We start from the raw sequence: 17,853 nt of genomic DNA, 5'->3' as shown, positions 1-17,853 counted from the left end.
AATAAACAGACAATTCATGCAACAAGAAATTGATTTTGGTTTTAGGTATACATTTCGCCATCAAGCAAATGGACCCATCAACTCTAAATTTGAGAATCAGTAACTAATTATATAGCTAAATTTTCCCCAAAATTTAAGTAGTTTGCCTAAGTAGGAGGAACAATAAATTCATAATAAACAGCTTGAAATTGTATCCATATGGAAGGTGCCTTTGCTCTAGTCCTAAATTGCCTCATTAAAGAAAGTTGTAAAGTACCTTTTGTTTGCAATCACAAATGGTGAGAGTAGACACGTCAATTGGGCCGGATCAAATGGAACATAAACGAAGCACGAAAAAAAAGTACAGTACGAGAAAACTCGACCCATGGGCCTATTGGGTCAAACCTCGGGCTTTAATATTAAGCCCATGGGTTGGCTCGGTCCAGTCCGATACTGTTTAAAAATAATTTTTTTTCTTATTTTTGCTGGCAGAAGCAAGGCTTCTGCCTTGCGACAGAAGCCTTGACCTTCATTTTTTAAAAAATTTTTTAATTAATTAATTTTTTTTTATATAAACCCATTTAATTTTTTTTCATTTTCACTTTTATTTACAAATCTCTCCATCTCAATTATTTCATTATATTTTCAATCTCATCAATTCTTTTTCAGAGAATATCTGAATTTACAAATAATAATTCTTTATGCTTATAATTTTATTTTTATTTAATTTTATCATTACAAAATATTACAAATGGATCAAGTATCAAATAAATTTAATCCATTTAAATATTATCATAGTATATATTTATTTATGTTTTATAATTTATACAGTATGTAAATTAATTTATTTATACTATGTTGGCCAAACGACTATTTCCCACCTAAGGTATGTTGCAATCTCAAGTTTCCACCCTTTAACTATGGAAATACCATTTACCCACCCATGACCGGTTAAATTTAATAGAACCCTAACGCCTGAAAATTTTATCTCTTTTTGCCCCCCTAAACTTTAAAAACTAAAATTGTCCCCTAGCCTAAGTTTTAAAAAATGGTAGTTTCATCCTAGGGTTTCGTTTTGAAATCTTCGACGACATCTCCGGCTCCATTGCAGACGACCTCTCCCTCCCGAAGCATCCTCTCCTTCCAACGATCTCTTTCCTCCCATTTGGACGTCTGATCGACGTTAGAGAAGCCTTGGGAGACGAAGAGAAGATGAAGTTTTTTGTCTTCCCATACGAAGATGAACCTGTCGTCTTCGTCTTCCCCGACGAAGTTCTTCATCTCTCAAGGCTTCTCTAATGCCAATTGAGCGTCCAAATGAGAGGAAAGAGATCGTCGAAAGGAAAGGATGCTTCGGGAGGGAGAGGACATCGGCAATGGAGCCGGAGATGTCGTCAGAGATTTCAAAACGAAACCTTAGGGTGAAACTGCCATTTTTTAAAACTTAGGCTGGGGAAAATTTTAGTTTTAAAAGTTTAGGGGGGCAAAAATACATTATATTTTAGTTTATTTTTTAATATTTTAGAGAAAATGACAATTTTACTCTTACCACCGTTAATTTTAACTGCTCATGGGTAGGTGTTTGGTATTTCCATAGTTAAAGGGTGGAAACTTGAGATTGCAGCATACCTTGGGTGGGAAATAGTAATTTGGCCTACTATGTTACAATTTATAATATTTTTCATTATGTAACTACGATATTCCTCCGTCATAAGTGAGAGATTATAAATAAAATATTCTGAGTGTTGCCCTAAGTTTTAATAATTGAAAAATAATTTGTGTTTAAAAATTTTAAATAATTTTTTTTTAAATATTAACCCATTTAAAGCCTAGCCTGACCCATTTTTATATGAACCATGCCTTGGGCCTTTATATATTAATTGGTCAGTCTGGCCCAAAAGCCCATTACTGTTTGTGCTTCAGGTCCGACCCATTAGCCTGATGGGTCAAGCCTGAGCCAATCCGGCCCGACCCATCGACACCTCTAGGTGAGAGACACTAATGAAATAACAATGGGTTATTGAAATGTGTAATGAGGTGTTTTTTTGGGATTCAATAGTTGAAATGAATTTTTGTACTTTTTTCCTCTCTAAAAATTGCATAGTTTTGTGGTTTTTCTCTTTCAAAGTTATGATGATTAATTGATTATTAGACTAAGCTTTAGAGCAAAGCACTTTGGGTGGTATAAGAGTCAGGTCAATGACCAAGGAAGAGGTAAGTTTGATCTGAGGAGAAGCAGTTTTTGAGAATATTGAAAATGGAAGTACATCAATATAAATGAAGGGTTGAAAGATTCAAATCAAGGGAATGACTTATTGGGATTATATTTTGAATCTCATCCCTCTAAAGAGTTTTTTGTCAATTTGTAAAAGATTTTTCTCTAAATTGTTTCAAATGACAGAATAACAAGAAACTATTAAAAGGTGTAAAGAAACTATTTTGTTATTCAATATTTGAAAAGAAGGTTTTATGCTTTCACTAGTTCTATGAATCACATTGTAAGGAATTTTGTTTTTTTGTCAAAAGGTACATAATTGGGTTTTGGAATAAGTAATTATAGAATGGATTAAACCAAATATTTATTAATTTTAATTTTAATTAGTGATGCATATGATCTACTGGGCAAACTTAAAAATTAAAAAAAACAAAGTGCTTTAAAACTCCGGCCATTTGGAAAATATTGTCCGTAAAAAAATTAAACAGACACAACACAATAACTGTGTCTGGTGTTTCAGTTTAGTGCAATCAACCGAACGCCTGAAAAATCTCAAGTTTTGTGTGGATGAATATTAATATACAACTCAAAGCTGAAAGAAAGTAATTGTCCTTGTTAACCTTTTTATGATGATCTTCACATGGACCGGAGGTGTCAATGGGCCGGGCCGGGCTGGGCCCATCGGGTTAATGCGTTGGGTCGGGTTTGATACCTAAACAGTAACGGGTCTTCGGTCTGGGCCGACCTATTGATATATAAAGGTCTGACCCATATAATAATGGGTCGGCCTATTTAATCGATATTTTCAAAAAAAAAATTTAATTAAAATTTTTAAACACAAATTATTTTTTAATTATCAAAATTGAGGACAGTATCCCGAATATTTTATTTATAATCTCTCACTTGTAATAGATGAATACCGTAGTTACATGATGAAAAATATTATAAATTGATAACATGATATAAATAAATTAATTTACATATTGTATAAATTACAAAACATAAATAAAATATATCTACTATATAACATTTATCTACTCATCTTCTACATCCAAATCTTTGAATTCTTCAAAGACATCTTCTGTCACACGATTCTACAATTTGAAATCAGTTTTTACCCAATCTTTCATTTACATTATCGTTTCACCCATATTTGGATGTAAATTGGATCGTCTATCATCCAGCACACATTCACCTGCACTAAAAGCGGCTTCTGATGCTACAGTTGACATCAGAGGTGTTAGTAAATTTCGGGTCATGGCTGTAAGCACAGGAAAAGTTTCTGCTTTGTCTTTCCACCATGTCAAAACATTTAGTTTTTCAGCATTATATCTTTGAACAATTTCTGGATAATAGTCAATATTGATATAATTATAAAATTAACTATAATTTGTATTTTAACTAGCAGTTTGTTTACCTTTGTGCAACAAAGACTATATGCATGACTTTTTTTTTACCTGAACTACCATAACTTACCTCTGGTGTAGAACTTTTTCCAATTTTTCCATATTTTTGTTCATAAATACTATACATATCAAGTAAAAAATCTTGAACATATTCAACAGAATTAACATTGCTATTAATTGACAAAATTTCATTAATAACATCAAATAAATTTTGTAATCCATTAGTTTTTGCCTTAAAATCTAAAACAGTAGCTGCAGAATAAAGTAAAGGAATTTCACTTCAGTATTTTTAAAATTTTTGTTCTTTTTGCATACATATATTTTGAAAAGTATAATGAGAGTAATGATACCTATGTTCTTTAAAAATATTACTTATTTCTATCATACTATATATTATATAACAAATTGTTGTATAATACACACCCGAATAATGATCTGCGGCTGTCTTCAATGACTCTAACAAGTTCATTAAAACCATAACTATTTCCCAATCTTGATCTGTCAAAAAAATAGGATCCGTCGAATCTTTTGGTTGGGTATTGAAGTATCGTATTATAAGAACTTCAGACCCTTCGCGAGCTTTCAACATGAGATATGTTGAATTCCACCTAGTTTTAATATCTATTTTTAATTTTTTCTTCTCAACCCTATTGATTTACATAATTGATGATATGCTTGTACCCGTGATGAGAATAATGAAATGTATGCAATGACATATCTAATTACTTCTAAATGTTTTTTAGTCAAGCTAAAGCCTTCTTGAGCAATTAAATTAATAATATCAGATGCACACCTAACATGAAATAATTTTCCATTAAATGGAAGAGATAAATGATTATACATATATTCAATAACTTTATCATTTTTTTAGCATTATCAAAAGTAATTGAAAAAATAGAATTATTAATTTTATATTCCTCAAAAATATTTGCTAATGCATGATAAATTGTATGACTATCATGCAGATATTCTAAATTTATAAATGCAATAATTTTTTTACATAATTGTCAATTAAAATTAATATAATGGGCAATTGCACAAAAATACCTTATATGTTGATTTATAGTAATCCATAAAACAGAAGTTATTGAAATAACACCATTAAAATTATTTAATTCTCCAATAATTTTTATTTTCATTAATTCATAATTTCTCAATATATCTGACCTGAGAGTTGACTTAGAAATTCTTCTAAATGTTGGTTGAATACTATTTTGCATCATCCATTCTAAAATTTTATCTTCTGCATAACTAAAAGGTTGATTAAAAGCAACTACGTACCTGACCATATAATCTCGCATCTTCATTTGATCGTATGTAAAAGTTGACATTTCTCCTACATGTTTGGAACCGCTTGGACCTTCTGCTGAAGTGGCACCTGGACCAACGGAGCGTGATCTGGTAAATGCAATTTGTTGTTGTCCTTTGAGCTCACGTGAAATTTTTTTACAGTAATCAGTAACATGTCGGCGAAGATGTCCTGTTCCACTTGTACTTGCACACGTTAAACAAGAACCACAATGTTTACATACAACTCGATAAATTAATTTTTCTCTATTATTTCCTCTATTCTATTGAAGTACTCACATACCATTGACGTTTGTTTTTTTTTTCTCTTTGTCGAATAATATGAACCTGTACCTGTACCACTTTCATCCGTTGGTGCTCTACCTATTCCACCTTGTGCATCATCAATAATATCATCCGCATTAGCATGATAATATTCAAATGGATTTAATTCATTTGACATTGGATCTATTTATAATATTTTGTAATGATAAAATTAAAATAAAAATGAAATTATAAACACAAAGTATTATTATTTGTGAATTCAGATATTTTTCGAAAGAGAATTAATGAAAGAAAATTAGATTGAAAATATAATGAAATAATTGAGATTGAGAGATTTATAGTTGTAAATGAAAGTGGAAATGGAAAATTGAATAGGTTTTTATAGAGAAAAAATAAATAAATTAATTTTTTTTTAAAAAGATTAAGCAACGGCTTCTGCCACAAGACAAAAGTCGTTGCTTCTGTCGCAGAAGCAGAATGGCTTTTGCTAGACTTGATTTTTTGCCCAATATTTCTGACCAGCTTCTTCGTCGCTGGCTGCTTCTTCAACCCACCCATCTTCTTCTTCAACGCTCTCCTTGAATGCATCTCATTGCTGATTTTGTCAAACTAAGCGAAGACTTAACCGAATAAAACCAGTGCATCTTGTCTCCCTCCCTTTCATGACAGGTCGATTTCAAACGAAACTGAACAAAGATTAAACCATAAATAATTAGTTGAAGTGAACATAGACAATTGTGACAGAAGATGAATCAACACGACGAAGTATGAGAAACAAAAACACGTTCGCATCAGACTAGGCTTCGACCGCCATTCTTCATGGAGAGCATCAGAGAAGAAGATGGGTGGGTTGAAGAAGTGGTCGACAATGAAGAAGTTGGCCAAAAAAGCTAGGAAAAATAGATAAAACCCTAAGAGAGAAAATATAACTTTTCAAAACTTAAGGTAAAAGAAAACTGTTAATTTTTTAAAACTAAGGTAAGAAAATAAAATAAAATATTATTTTTTTAATATTATAAGTTAAACAATAATCATATCCTTAAAATTAATAAATTTTGTTAATTTTAATTATTAATGAGTGAATATTTAAATTTTTAAAATTTAATAAGTGAGAGTTTGAAAATTGAGTAAAGCTTGGTTCGGAATAAGTCTTTTGGCCTTTTATTTATTGTCTATTACATCAGTAATATCTCATTGTATCCTAGACTTTCTCCTTCACGTGATATTATCACGACAACACAAAAATTCCCCTATCTGAAATAATTTCATCTCTCTACAATTAATAAAACGTCTGCTCACAACATATGACCAGTCATTGTGCATGAAGTAATGATATTCATGCTCATGCATTAGATAATCAGCAGCCCTCTTTATGAAGTATGATGATGAGAAACAAGAATTGCAGTGCAAGCAGAGGCCTGCATGGACATAGACTTGTTACAATACTGCTGCAAGCTAGGAGATGCTAATAATGAAAACCACCATTTTTCATGTCCACCCACCGGCTTGGGCTGTGTAGCATGCCACGGTTTATTTCTCCTTCACTTTTAATGCTTTCATTGCTGCAAGCTACTCGCTCATATTAATGTTTATCCGGAGAGAAGAGTACTGAAACTTTCACTTTCCTTATTAATGGGGTTTCTTAGCAGACAACCTACAAAATCACTTAATTTCAAATTTGACTTGTCCTTTGTATTAATATTTAAATGATGATCTCTTCAATTGATATTATATATTATACTAATATTTTATATTTTTTAACGATTGTATTCATTTACTGAAAAGATATCGGCATGTTTAATTTTTTATATATCAAAAAATTATGTATACCTATTTTATATATAAAATAAATATATATTTTATGTGTATCATTATATGATTGGAGGATTTTAAATTAAAAATAAAATAATATCTCATAGTAATAAAAAAAATAGAGATCATCAATAAATTGGGTTAAAAAAAAAAAAGGATGCACTCATAGCACCTCCTGTAGTAATAACAAAGCCACTGGAGAGTATATCCACCAGAAAATACCACTACAAAATTCAAAATTGATATCACCATAGCCAGAAAGAAATTAATTTCATCAGAGACCAGAATTTAGCTTTTACCAGAGAACTTTTCAACCAAGGAGAAACAAGAACAAATTCTGTGCATTTATTTAATAATACTAAAAGAAAAGGATCACCACCCAGCAGTCTAAATTAGAAAAATTACAACTTGACTAGTGCAAAATAGATTCAAGATTTAAATTCACAGGTAGAGCCAACCCGAGTTGTTGTATTTGCCACTCCTGCAAGATCAGGAAACATAGAACCAGATTCTGAAATCAACAATTTTCCATAGTTATCATGTGATAGTTGACAAAGTTGTTGCCTAAGAATCTCAAATCTTGCCAGAGTCAAGGGTTTGAGGTGATTGAACAGTTTTTCAATCATATCAGGGGCATTGCCAATTAGCAAAATATCATCAACATACAGTAATTAATTTATACAATACTTGTTGTGCAAACTCGTAAATAAAGAGAGTGTTATAATTTTTGAAACTGAAGAAATTCCATTTTAGTAGAACTGATTTTAACTTGTCAAACCTTACTTAAGGGCTTCTTTGAGATCACAGAGAGCCTTATTCAATTTATACACCAATTTGTAGTTTGTATTAGGTTATGCAACATAAGAACCCTCAAGTTGTGACATGAAAACTTGTTCATTCAAATACCCATTTAGGAATGTATTGTTGATGCCAATATGATTGATATCCCATTTAAATTGCACATCAAAGCAGCAGATTACTCTTATTGTGGTTGCTTTTACTACAAGGCTAACAGAGTCAAAATAATCCACCTACGAAGTTTGTTGGAATCCCTTTACTATAAGTCTAGCCTTGTACCTTCGAATAATTCCATCAAAGTTGGAGTTATAAACAATAGACACAATTATTTTACTTTGCACCTACTTACAATTACTTCACATTTTTCATTATTTTTAACTAAAATTCACAACGACCCTTACTAAATAAAGTTGAGAGTCATAATTCAAAATCAAATTCACAATAAAAATGGAGAATTGACCAAAAGAAAGATGATAAATAATAGGCACAATTACTCCTACCTTGCATTTACTCACAATTTGCATAAATTCTAACTCAAATTAATAACTACTCTTAATAAACAAGTTTAGATATCATACTTCTAACTTGAATTCTCAATAACTATGGATAACTGATGAAATAACAAGATTAAAATCAAACTTATTCATACGAGGAGCAAAAATGTTTACCCCATGAATTCTTAACATTTCAAATTCAATGGGAATGTTGAATAAAAAAAGAAAAGAAACCACGAAAAAAAAATCACTTTAATTGTAAGCAAATTTTGTGATTTTTAAGTGAATTTTTACTAAAAATCTTGTTGAAAATGGATGAAGGGGCTAGGGTTTACATAGTGTTAGATGAGGGTATAATGAGTCTTATTTCAAGTTTTTTGGGCTATATTTAGAGGTGTTCAAAATTTTTTGAAAACCGAACCAAACTAGTATTTGAATTGGTATTTGAACCAAAAAATAAAGTACTCTTAAAACCGATTCAATTACAAAAAAGTACAATTCATTAAAGTTATTGGATATTAAAAATTTAATTGAAAATTTGAAATATTCATGTTAAAATTGGGTTAAAAAACTAGGGGTCCGATTATATAATAATTTTAGTTTGATTATAAATCGATTTGGTTTTAATTTGAAACTTTGATAAAACCAAAAATTCGGTTAAATTATAAATTGGTTCGATTTTGATTCGAAACTTTGATGAAACCAAAAATTTGACTTGGTTTAAAAAAGGGTTTTGAACACCCCTAATTATATTTATACAATTTTTTGCAGTAATGGATCCAAAAATTAAAATTTTAGGACAAGGGGTTTTATATATATATATATATATATATTTGAGTGTTATATAAAATCAGATAAACTCATAATTTGGTTAATTAATCTAACTTTTTTTTATTCCTAAAACTCCCATCGTGTATGAATATTTTTTCAAAATTTTCCTAAAATAAAAAGCTGAATATATTGAGAGGATTTTTTATTTTTAAATTTAATAAAAATGATTCGTCACGTTAACCAAAATTTGAAGTTATATGGATTATAAATATAATTACGCCAATCCTTGGGAGGGCAATGTGAGAATAGGAAAATCAGAGAAATCCAAGGCGGGAAAGCAAGGCAAAATATTTTAGAACTCTAAATAAGCGCCTCATTTGTAAAGAGGAGAGAAAAAAATCAGAAACAAAGAGACCACCAATGGAAGGAAAGTGCTTAAACAACCAGTTGCAGAGGCTAATAGAGGCCATCAAAGCTTCAGACGTAAGCTTCTCTAGCCCCTAACTTCTGAATTATCCTCCAATTTGTTCAATCGATTTTGAAGTTCCTTAAAATCACAGGTTGTTGAGAGCCGCGTTAAACTGCTCAACGAAGTGACGGATTTAGATTTATCGGAGAATTCTGATGTAGCTTTGCTTGTAGAATGCCTAACTGTATCCTTCGCTTGTCACAGTTTGTTTTAATTTTGTATTATTCATTTGTGTTTTAAAGCTTCTGAATTACTCGAAATTGGTGGCTATTCATATTTGTTTTTCAGGTGGTTAATTTGATAGAAAGTATCGCTATTGTGATTAGGAGTGATTTTGACTCCATGAAATGGGAGTTCAAAATCTTGTTACAGTTTTGCGTTGGTTTCTAGTTTTGACGAATTGCTTTTTTTATTAGAAAAAAAACACTAAATTGCTTGATGCATGTTTTATTCAAAAGTGTAACTGTATATACTATTATAGGAACCGCTTTAAACTGCTACTGCAAGAAATTTTTTAGTGGAAGGTTCTTAAAAGTGCTTTATCTATAAGTATTACAAAATGTGGTTGCTATTAGGAGAAATGCTTGATACGTAATTTATCCAAATATGCTTTCAGTTGCTTTTGTACAAGTGCTTTCTATGAAGGCGCTCCCAAATGCACTTACTTGACCTTAACGAGGTGTTAGACATTTTGGGAAGACTTCACTTGTTTGGATGTGTCGCAGTGTATGTTAAACAAGAGTATTTTGTCTGTGGCTGCAAAATATGTAAATTCAGACCTATCTGGTTGTTTAGTGCAATTTCTAAGTCTGGGGATGAAGGTATGCTTGTCTCTTTACTGTAGTAACTTCACAATTGTAGTATAGCTTCTTAATCTGCGCATATGTTAGGGAAGCATGTGGTGCAGGAAGCATTTGAAGATGACCTGTATGTCAAAGGAGGAGTCTCAAGAGGAAGAGCATTGCAGCTTCTTTTACCAGGTAGATAAATTTGACATTTTGTCTGGTCGTTTCTTCAAGACATCTGACTTTGATGTTTAAATGAATGTTTATGTTTTGTTATATTAGTTAATAATATTTCTGAGGGATCAGATATCGTGATATATCATTTGGTTTGAGCTGCAACTAGTCTCTAATCTTATATCTGGATGTTAATTAATGTTCTGTTTTTCATACATTAATGGTGATCTGTATATATGAATTGTTGTACATAAGGGCATACTGCAATGTTAAATATGGTTATGTCCCATAAAAAAATCATGGAATTTCTTCCTGTTTAACCATATTGCTATTATATTAAAATTGTTAAGTGAATTAATAGTACCAATAATTGGAATTTGGTTCAATATCTGAGGTTTGAAAATTTTTTTCCATATTGGATGTTTACTCCTGTCTATTTCCTTGTAATGTGAGTATGCAACAGCATTAACATAGATGAGACCATATTTCTATCCAACCTGAATTTTTTTTTTTTTTTGGGGGTAAGAACCTGAAAAAATTCTGCAAATTGCTGTTACTGGTTTTCTGTAGAAGAGTGATGTCAGTGGTCTCCTGATAATCTAAAGTAGGATATCTCAAAAGCATGCATCGTCATCTAGGAGGCATGATAGTATCTATATGTCAATTGAAAGTTCATATTTAAAGGCTTTCCTATTATTCCTTTGCATCAAGCGCATGTATTCCTATATGCTTGATTTTTTTACCATTTTCCAGTTTGCAGAATGTTCTATGCTCAATTTCTATTGTTTTCAATGAGAAATTTTGCCACCTTTCTTGGTAATAATGTTTTGTGAAGAATGGACCTAGTGCTTCCACAGAACATGCACGTTTGCATTTTATCTGAAATTTTGGCAACACCTTTCTTGGGCAGCATTATCTTTCTGCGAACAATGTACCAAATAGCTTGTATGTGTAGAATTTTCCTTGACATTACATTTATCTTTTGCAGCTGCTTTCAGATTTTATGAATTTTTCTGCTGATAGTTTTTTGGCTCTTGTGAGATATCCTATTTCAAACTGTGAGACATCGATGATTATCATTGAGAAGTTCATTATGGAACAATTTAATTTAACAAAAGATGCAATATCAGAGAGCAAGGTAACTAATTTTCTTTTCTGGTTATTAATCCTAATGTTGGAAATTTTATGTAAGAGAGTTAGATATTAGCTTCGTACATGATTGATATGCTAAAATCTAAATATTTCATGTTAGCAATATCTCTAGTAAGGAGAATTAGGTGTAACAAAACTGGTGGAGTATTAGAATTTTCAAGTAGAAAAGTTGGGTTCCAAACTTTGTCACGCTTGTGAAATCCTGAAAAAATTACTTACAAAAAAATATATATATTGCTAGTAAGGAAGGTTTCATGGTTTTTGCTACTATTCTTTTACTTATCTTTTTCATATTGTAATAACTCACATCATTTTGATGAAATTCATAATTTTTTCTGCTCAGATGACACTTTTTTATTGCAGCCTTCAATTTCAATTCTAAGAAAGAAAATAACAATCAATGGTCTAAATTCAGGGTCTACAAGCTTCAACCATGACTAAATGATGATTTCATCTAATTATTAGGTGACTCGAGTTTGGCCTTGACTAATGATTATATTCAGAAAACCCAAGGATGAATACATGCCTAAGTTTAGTTTGAATTAGGCTTGTAAAAATGAGGAGGTAACTAAAATTAAAATTGAGACATTTAATCATTTCTTACCTAATTTATTCAGATTTTGGTCATGGTGTAACTTTCACATTTTTTCTTATAAATTTTTTTTAATCATTTTTTTATTGATCTTTAAAAGACGAGTTAATTCTGTGACTTCATCTTAACATATAGATGCACATTTTGCAAACTTAATCTCAAGCTTGAGGCGCACCATGGGTTTTGTACTATGCTTTGTTCATAATCATGGATTTCTTTAACACTCAATTGGACAATCAAACTTGAGCTTGACTCTAGAATAAATTATTGCTGAACAGATTTACAAGCCATGGTTAAACAATGTGGCTTGACTCTTACAATCTATTTGCTATGTCCATACTGTTTTACTTCGTATGAAAAGTTTTCTTCAAGAAAGCTATTAATCACATCCATTGAGAGGCTACTACACTGTACACTAAAATAAGCTACGTTGTACACTAATTGATAGACAAACTTGGTTCCTATTGCTGACAGCACTCTTATTAATTTCAACCAGATTATCAATTCAGTTGGCTTGGATATCTTCAAAGTTGCTCAGGCAATTATTGATGCTGTGATAAGGCTTTGCAAAGAATATTCTCAAGCTGTAAATGTGGAGTCCTCTAATGCAAGATCTGAAAAAAATCAATTCGGCAGGCTGTGCAAAGAGCCTATTGTTGTGAATCATGTTGCCAACATAACAAAATGTGCAATTGAAAGATTGTCTGAATTGGGCATCCTGGCTGCAAGTGGTGGTGGCAGTCTGGTAACAATACTAAATGCGTCATGGAAAGGTGTGGTGACCTTGCTTCAGCTTGGCAAGGGAGCATTAGCAGTAAAGATGAATGTAGCAGATATTATAGTGACTTTGATTTCACTGATCAATGAATCTCTCAGATGCACAACTGAGGCTTGGTCTTCTAAACTTAAGGAAGCCATTTCTGTAAGTGAAGCCAGAAGAACATTTATTCCAGTGAAATTTTACCTGATCAATGCCGTAAAGATAGCTTCCCTCTTTCCTAGACAAGCATATATAGTGTATAAAGAGATAACACTTTGTGTACTGATGATCTCAAGTTTAAGAATTTCGCTAAGTCATGATAAAGGTTTGAAAATTGCCAGTGAAGTATTGACAGAACTTCTTGAGAGATCATCTTTGGATTTACTTAATTCTTTACTGAATTCACCTCTTGACAGACTGGAGAAGCTTGAAATTCTTGACTGTTTATTCACTGAGGAATGTAATTTGAACCCTATCCGTGGAGAGCCAATAAGTAACTATAGGGCAGCTTCAACTGATGAAATCTTTTCTCTCAGTTGCGAAGCAATGTCTGGGGCAAGAATGTTATTGCCTGGTCGAGTTGGATTGTTTCTTAGTTTTCTGATGTATTCTCCTGATCTTGGAGAAGACATGAAGCTCATCATGATCAGAAAGGTCGGTTGGCTTTTAGATGTGTTAACAGATGAGGAGGTGTATTCTTCCATTCTTGTCTCCCAAATTCCAGTATTATACAGTTCTGGAAAAACTGTTGAACTAGTCTGGCAGACTTTGTTTTCAGCTTTGTTGCATGCTTTAAAAACCTTCATGATTGCAGTTTCTTCTTGTCATGCTTGGGAGGATTTTATGGCTTTCCTGCTTGAAAATTTCTTCCATCCTCACGTCCTTTGCAGGGAGATTGTGATGGAACTTTGGTGCTTTTTGGTGCGTCATGCTGAGGTGGACTTGGTGAATGGTATTATCGATAAACTTTGCACATTGATGAAGTCTTTGGTATCTTCAGAATCTGTTTTTTTACCTGGCTCTACCCTAAGAAAAATGGCACATTCAATTTGCATACTTCTTACTTATAGTAGACAATCTTTGGTTGACAAGGTTTACAATTATGTTGCCAGTGATGACAGATCTCAATCATCATCAATTATGTATCTTGCTCTACTTTTAGAAGGTTTTCCAATAAATTCTCTGTCAGATAATATTAGAAGTTTCGCCAAGCAAAAAATCATCACTGATCATTTTAGCTTCATTGAGAGATTTGCTGACAAATCATTCAGTGCTTCCAGTTCTGGTGTGTTGGGAGTGCCAGTTTTTGCTCTATCTGCTTCCTTGCAGTTAGCGTAAGTATACTTAGTTCTTTTCCTTTAATTCTTTCAAAGAGAAAATCAGGTCTCCAGTTGCATCTCACAATTATTACAATATGATAGAATTTGTAAAAGTCCTATATTTTCATTCCTCATATTAAATACTAGGCAAGTTTTTTAAGCATTTTCATCGACCTTTTACTAAAATTTCAAATTATTTATATACTTAATAGATAAAAAATCTCTACTCCACTCATCCTATGGCTGACATTTCTTCTTGACTTTAGTTTATTTTGTGAAACTTCTATTTTTCATTACCTGAATTTTATATTGTTTTAAGTTTTACCTCAAGGTTTTGAGCTTAATTTTTTTTAATTCATCTCTAGGTATAAAATTAGACCTAATGCTGATAATATCTCATTTACCTCAATGTTTTGTTGGTAACAATATTAAATGATGTTATTATGTCCTATAGCCAGGTCAGTATATCTGATATTGAAATAAAGACCCTGAAATTTTTAGTTTCTACTATTCGAAGCTATAGAAATGCTGCTGACAAGGTGATGAAGAATCAATATTGTAAGCTTTTGAGTGAAACACTCAGGATTATTTCGAATATGAAGCATCTATATTCAGTTGATGAGATGGAGGAAGTCATCTTGGAGCTTCAGGACCTGTTTATCTCAGGATCAACAGACTCAGATATTCAGTTTTATCAATGCAAAGCAGAATTGGCTCTTTTTATGGCAGGATTTGGTCAGGTGGAGATTTCAGAAAGCGATGATTGTGCTAAGAGCTGTGCTGTGTGGAAGTTGTACCACATGCTGCTCAGAGAGCGGCACTGGGCACTTGTTCACCAGGCACTTGCAGCATTTGGATATTTTTCTGAGCGTACCACTTGCAATCAGCTGTGGAGATTTGTGCCCGAGGATGCAGCTCTTTCATATGATTTAGAGTCTGGAAATGAGCCAAATGAAGAGAGATTTATGTCTGAGTTCAAGGCATTTCTTGAGAAGGAACTGACTCTTCTTACTGTTACATGTAGCTCTGAGCAGCCCAGGCTGTTAGTGAAGGAAGGTTTACTGCTTAGAGAAATAGTCCGAAATATTTCAAATATTGAATTAGAACCAATGGCATGTGAAAGAATGGAAATTGCTGGTGAAAACTTATCTAATAAGAGAAGAAAACTTCCTGGTGAAGTAAGCAAAGGAATGGAATTACTGCAGAATGGTTTAAAAGTTATCGGTGATGGCATTTCCAATTGGCAGCAAAGCCAGTTTGACTCCACTGAACTTCAGAAGTTTTTGGCTTCCCTTTCTCGTCTTGAAGATGCTATTTCTCACTTAGTAGGCTTAACTGACAGTAGCTAAGCTGTGGTCTCAGCTCTCTGCTTGTAATCGGGTTCTAAATTTGTCAGAGGCAGACTCTGAGGAGCACCAGCAAACCTAATTCTGAGCAAGATGGATATGTCGTTTCAGTGGGATCAAGTGTTGGTGACTTCAGGAAGCCGCATTTGACGTTTCAGTGGGAACATAACAATTTGTTAAATGTTAGAAGGGAATCTAATATAAAATGTCTAAAAATCTGGTCACAGTCACATTGAATCCATTACTAATGAGATAAAAATGAGTGTTCCAGTGAAAAAGTGGTTGCATTTGCATTTGCATGAAAAAATAGTTAAGTGAGTCTGACTTTGAATGTTATGTAAATGGTCTGACGAATCGTCCTGTGTCACACCTAACATGTCTACATTGGGGAAGATGTCTGCGCATGTGCATAGTCATTTAACGTGTATATTGCAAAGATAGGAAATCCAAGTATGAGTAATGTATAAAAGAGTAATATTATGTGTATATATTTTTTAATGTATAATTATATATATGAATGATATATCATCATATAATTAAGTATTATTTTAGTTTTAATTTAAAATTATTTAATTATATAATAACATATTATCTATATATTTAAAAATATATATATATAATTTTGTTAATTTTGGAAACATGGGGTGGGGTGGATTCATTGCATGTATGCCTTGATCAATAACAGTGAAAGTGGAATTTTTCCATTTATTTCTTGATATGTTTAGTAGAGTGATGGCTCTATATCATAAGTATGTTTTTATGGAAAGCTTTTTTTAGCCCTCCTCAAATACACTTGTTATATATATATATATATATTTGTATGTATGTATGAGTATATAAAATCTCTTTAAACTGAATTTAGTTTTGAAAATAGTCTTAATTAGGGTTTTAAGTTTTCGGAGAAGATAATTCTGCTGAGACGTGAGGGGTGGGCAGGTGGCCAATAATTAAATTAGGCGATTTATCAACTGACAAATTTGTCATAGTTTATGGCATACGTTATTTTTAATCAATCACTCTTCCGAACATATCCCAAAAAGCGAAATTAATTAAATTATTTTTTTTTAAGGATAAGAAAAAATTTATCTCTAATTTTAGGGTTCAAATGAAAATATACTAAATATCTCAAAAAATTATTAAAACTACCTTTTCTTTATTTTTACATAAACCATATCTCTTTCTCTATCTTTATCATATATAATTTTACTCATTATCTAAGAGGGATTTTTAGAGAGAGAAAAAAGTTCGCGATCGAGATTTCAAATAAAAAGAAAAAAATTCGTGATATTGAAATATTTATACGTGTTATAACTTTGGTCGTTATTATTTTATTGATAATACAATTATATGTGGTGTTATATATATAATAAATTATAGTTGTGTAAAAAGAAATTGATAAAAATTATAAGGGATATTTTGTAACTATTATAGTAGTATGAGGTGAAATGATATTTTATAATAAAGGGTGTTAGAGGATTAGATTGAATAATATTTAAGGGTAAAATGATATTTTATAATGAAGAGTATTGAAAATATATTAGATAATATTTGAGGATAAAATGATAATTAACAATATAGAGGTAAAGAAATATTTTCACAAATTAGTATCACATTAATCAAAGTATATTAATAGTTATAATATGTAATCAAATTATAGAATTGGTGTAATTGTGCAATAGAAATAGAATCACGAAATTCAAATTTAATAATAAAATAATGTAACATAAATCTGTAAATAGTATTTTCGATCATGTTATTTATGTTGATTATATATTTTTATTATAGGTTTAATCTAAATAATTGGATATGCTTCAATTAGATTTGAAAGAATGGATATAAAGAGGTGATCACATAATAAAATATGTTAGAGTTAACAAGAAATTGATTAAAATTCTAGAATACACGACATTCGAGAGATTAATCCAAATGGTGAGCAAAAAGTGACACATAGATCAAAAGATATTTAACATTCAGATGAGCGTGAAACCAAAACATCTTAATGACAACATCCTTATTGAAATTTCGAATGATAGAGATGTTGAGGTTCTTAATGGTTTGTCTAACCTCTTTAAACAATGTGTTTTAGTTTTTGTAACAACTACAGTTAATGATGATAGTTATGAAGTTAAACAAGCAAATGAGGGTTTACAAGGTGGTAAGTCGAGTAGTTATCTAAAAGATCAAGAGATTGGTTTAAGAGAAATTCAAA

General features: G+C 31.5%; 1 protein-coding gene across 3 annotated transcripts; it reads left to right on the top strand.

The window, feature by feature from the left end:
* Nucleotides 1–9,357: 9,357 nt before the first annotated feature.
* On the top strand, nt 9,358–16,119 carry LOC123210558. 3 transcript variants are annotated; one of them, XM_044628995.1, is made up of 7 exons: nt 9,358–9,530; nt 9,608–9,700; nt 10,203–10,337; nt 10,407–10,496; nt 11,464–11,613; nt 12,716–14,313; nt 14,816–16,119. In XM_044628995.1, the coding sequence occupies exons 1-7, from the start codon at nt 9,468–9,470 to the stop codon at nt 15,645–15,647; spliced, it is 2,961 nt and encodes a 986-aa protein (XP_044484930.1). In that variant the 5' UTR covers nt 9,358–9,467; the 3' UTR covers nt 15,648–16,119. The 3 variants fall into 3 exon arrangements, with proteins under 3 accessions (XP_044484930.1, XP_044484929.1, XP_044484931.1); XM_044628994.1 differs by having other exon boundaries at nt 14,753–16,119; XM_044628996.1 differs by lacking the exons at nt 9,358–9,530; nt 9,608–9,700 and having other exon boundaries at nt 10,229–10,337; nt 10,412–10,496; nt 14,753–16,119.
* Nucleotides 16,120–17,853: the final 1,734 nt, after the last annotated feature.

The sequence above is a fragment of the Mangifera indica genome, chromosome 3 (assembly GCF_011075055.1).
Source record: "Mangifera indica cultivar Alphonso chromosome 3, CATAS_Mindica_2.1, whole genome shotgun sequence".
NCBI classification, from domain to species: Eukaryota; Viridiplantae; Streptophyta; class Magnoliopsida; order Sapindales; family Anacardiaceae; genus Mangifera; species Mangifera indica.
Note: the sequence above shows the minus strand (reverse complement) of the source record. Positions and strands in the feature narration are given on the sequence as shown.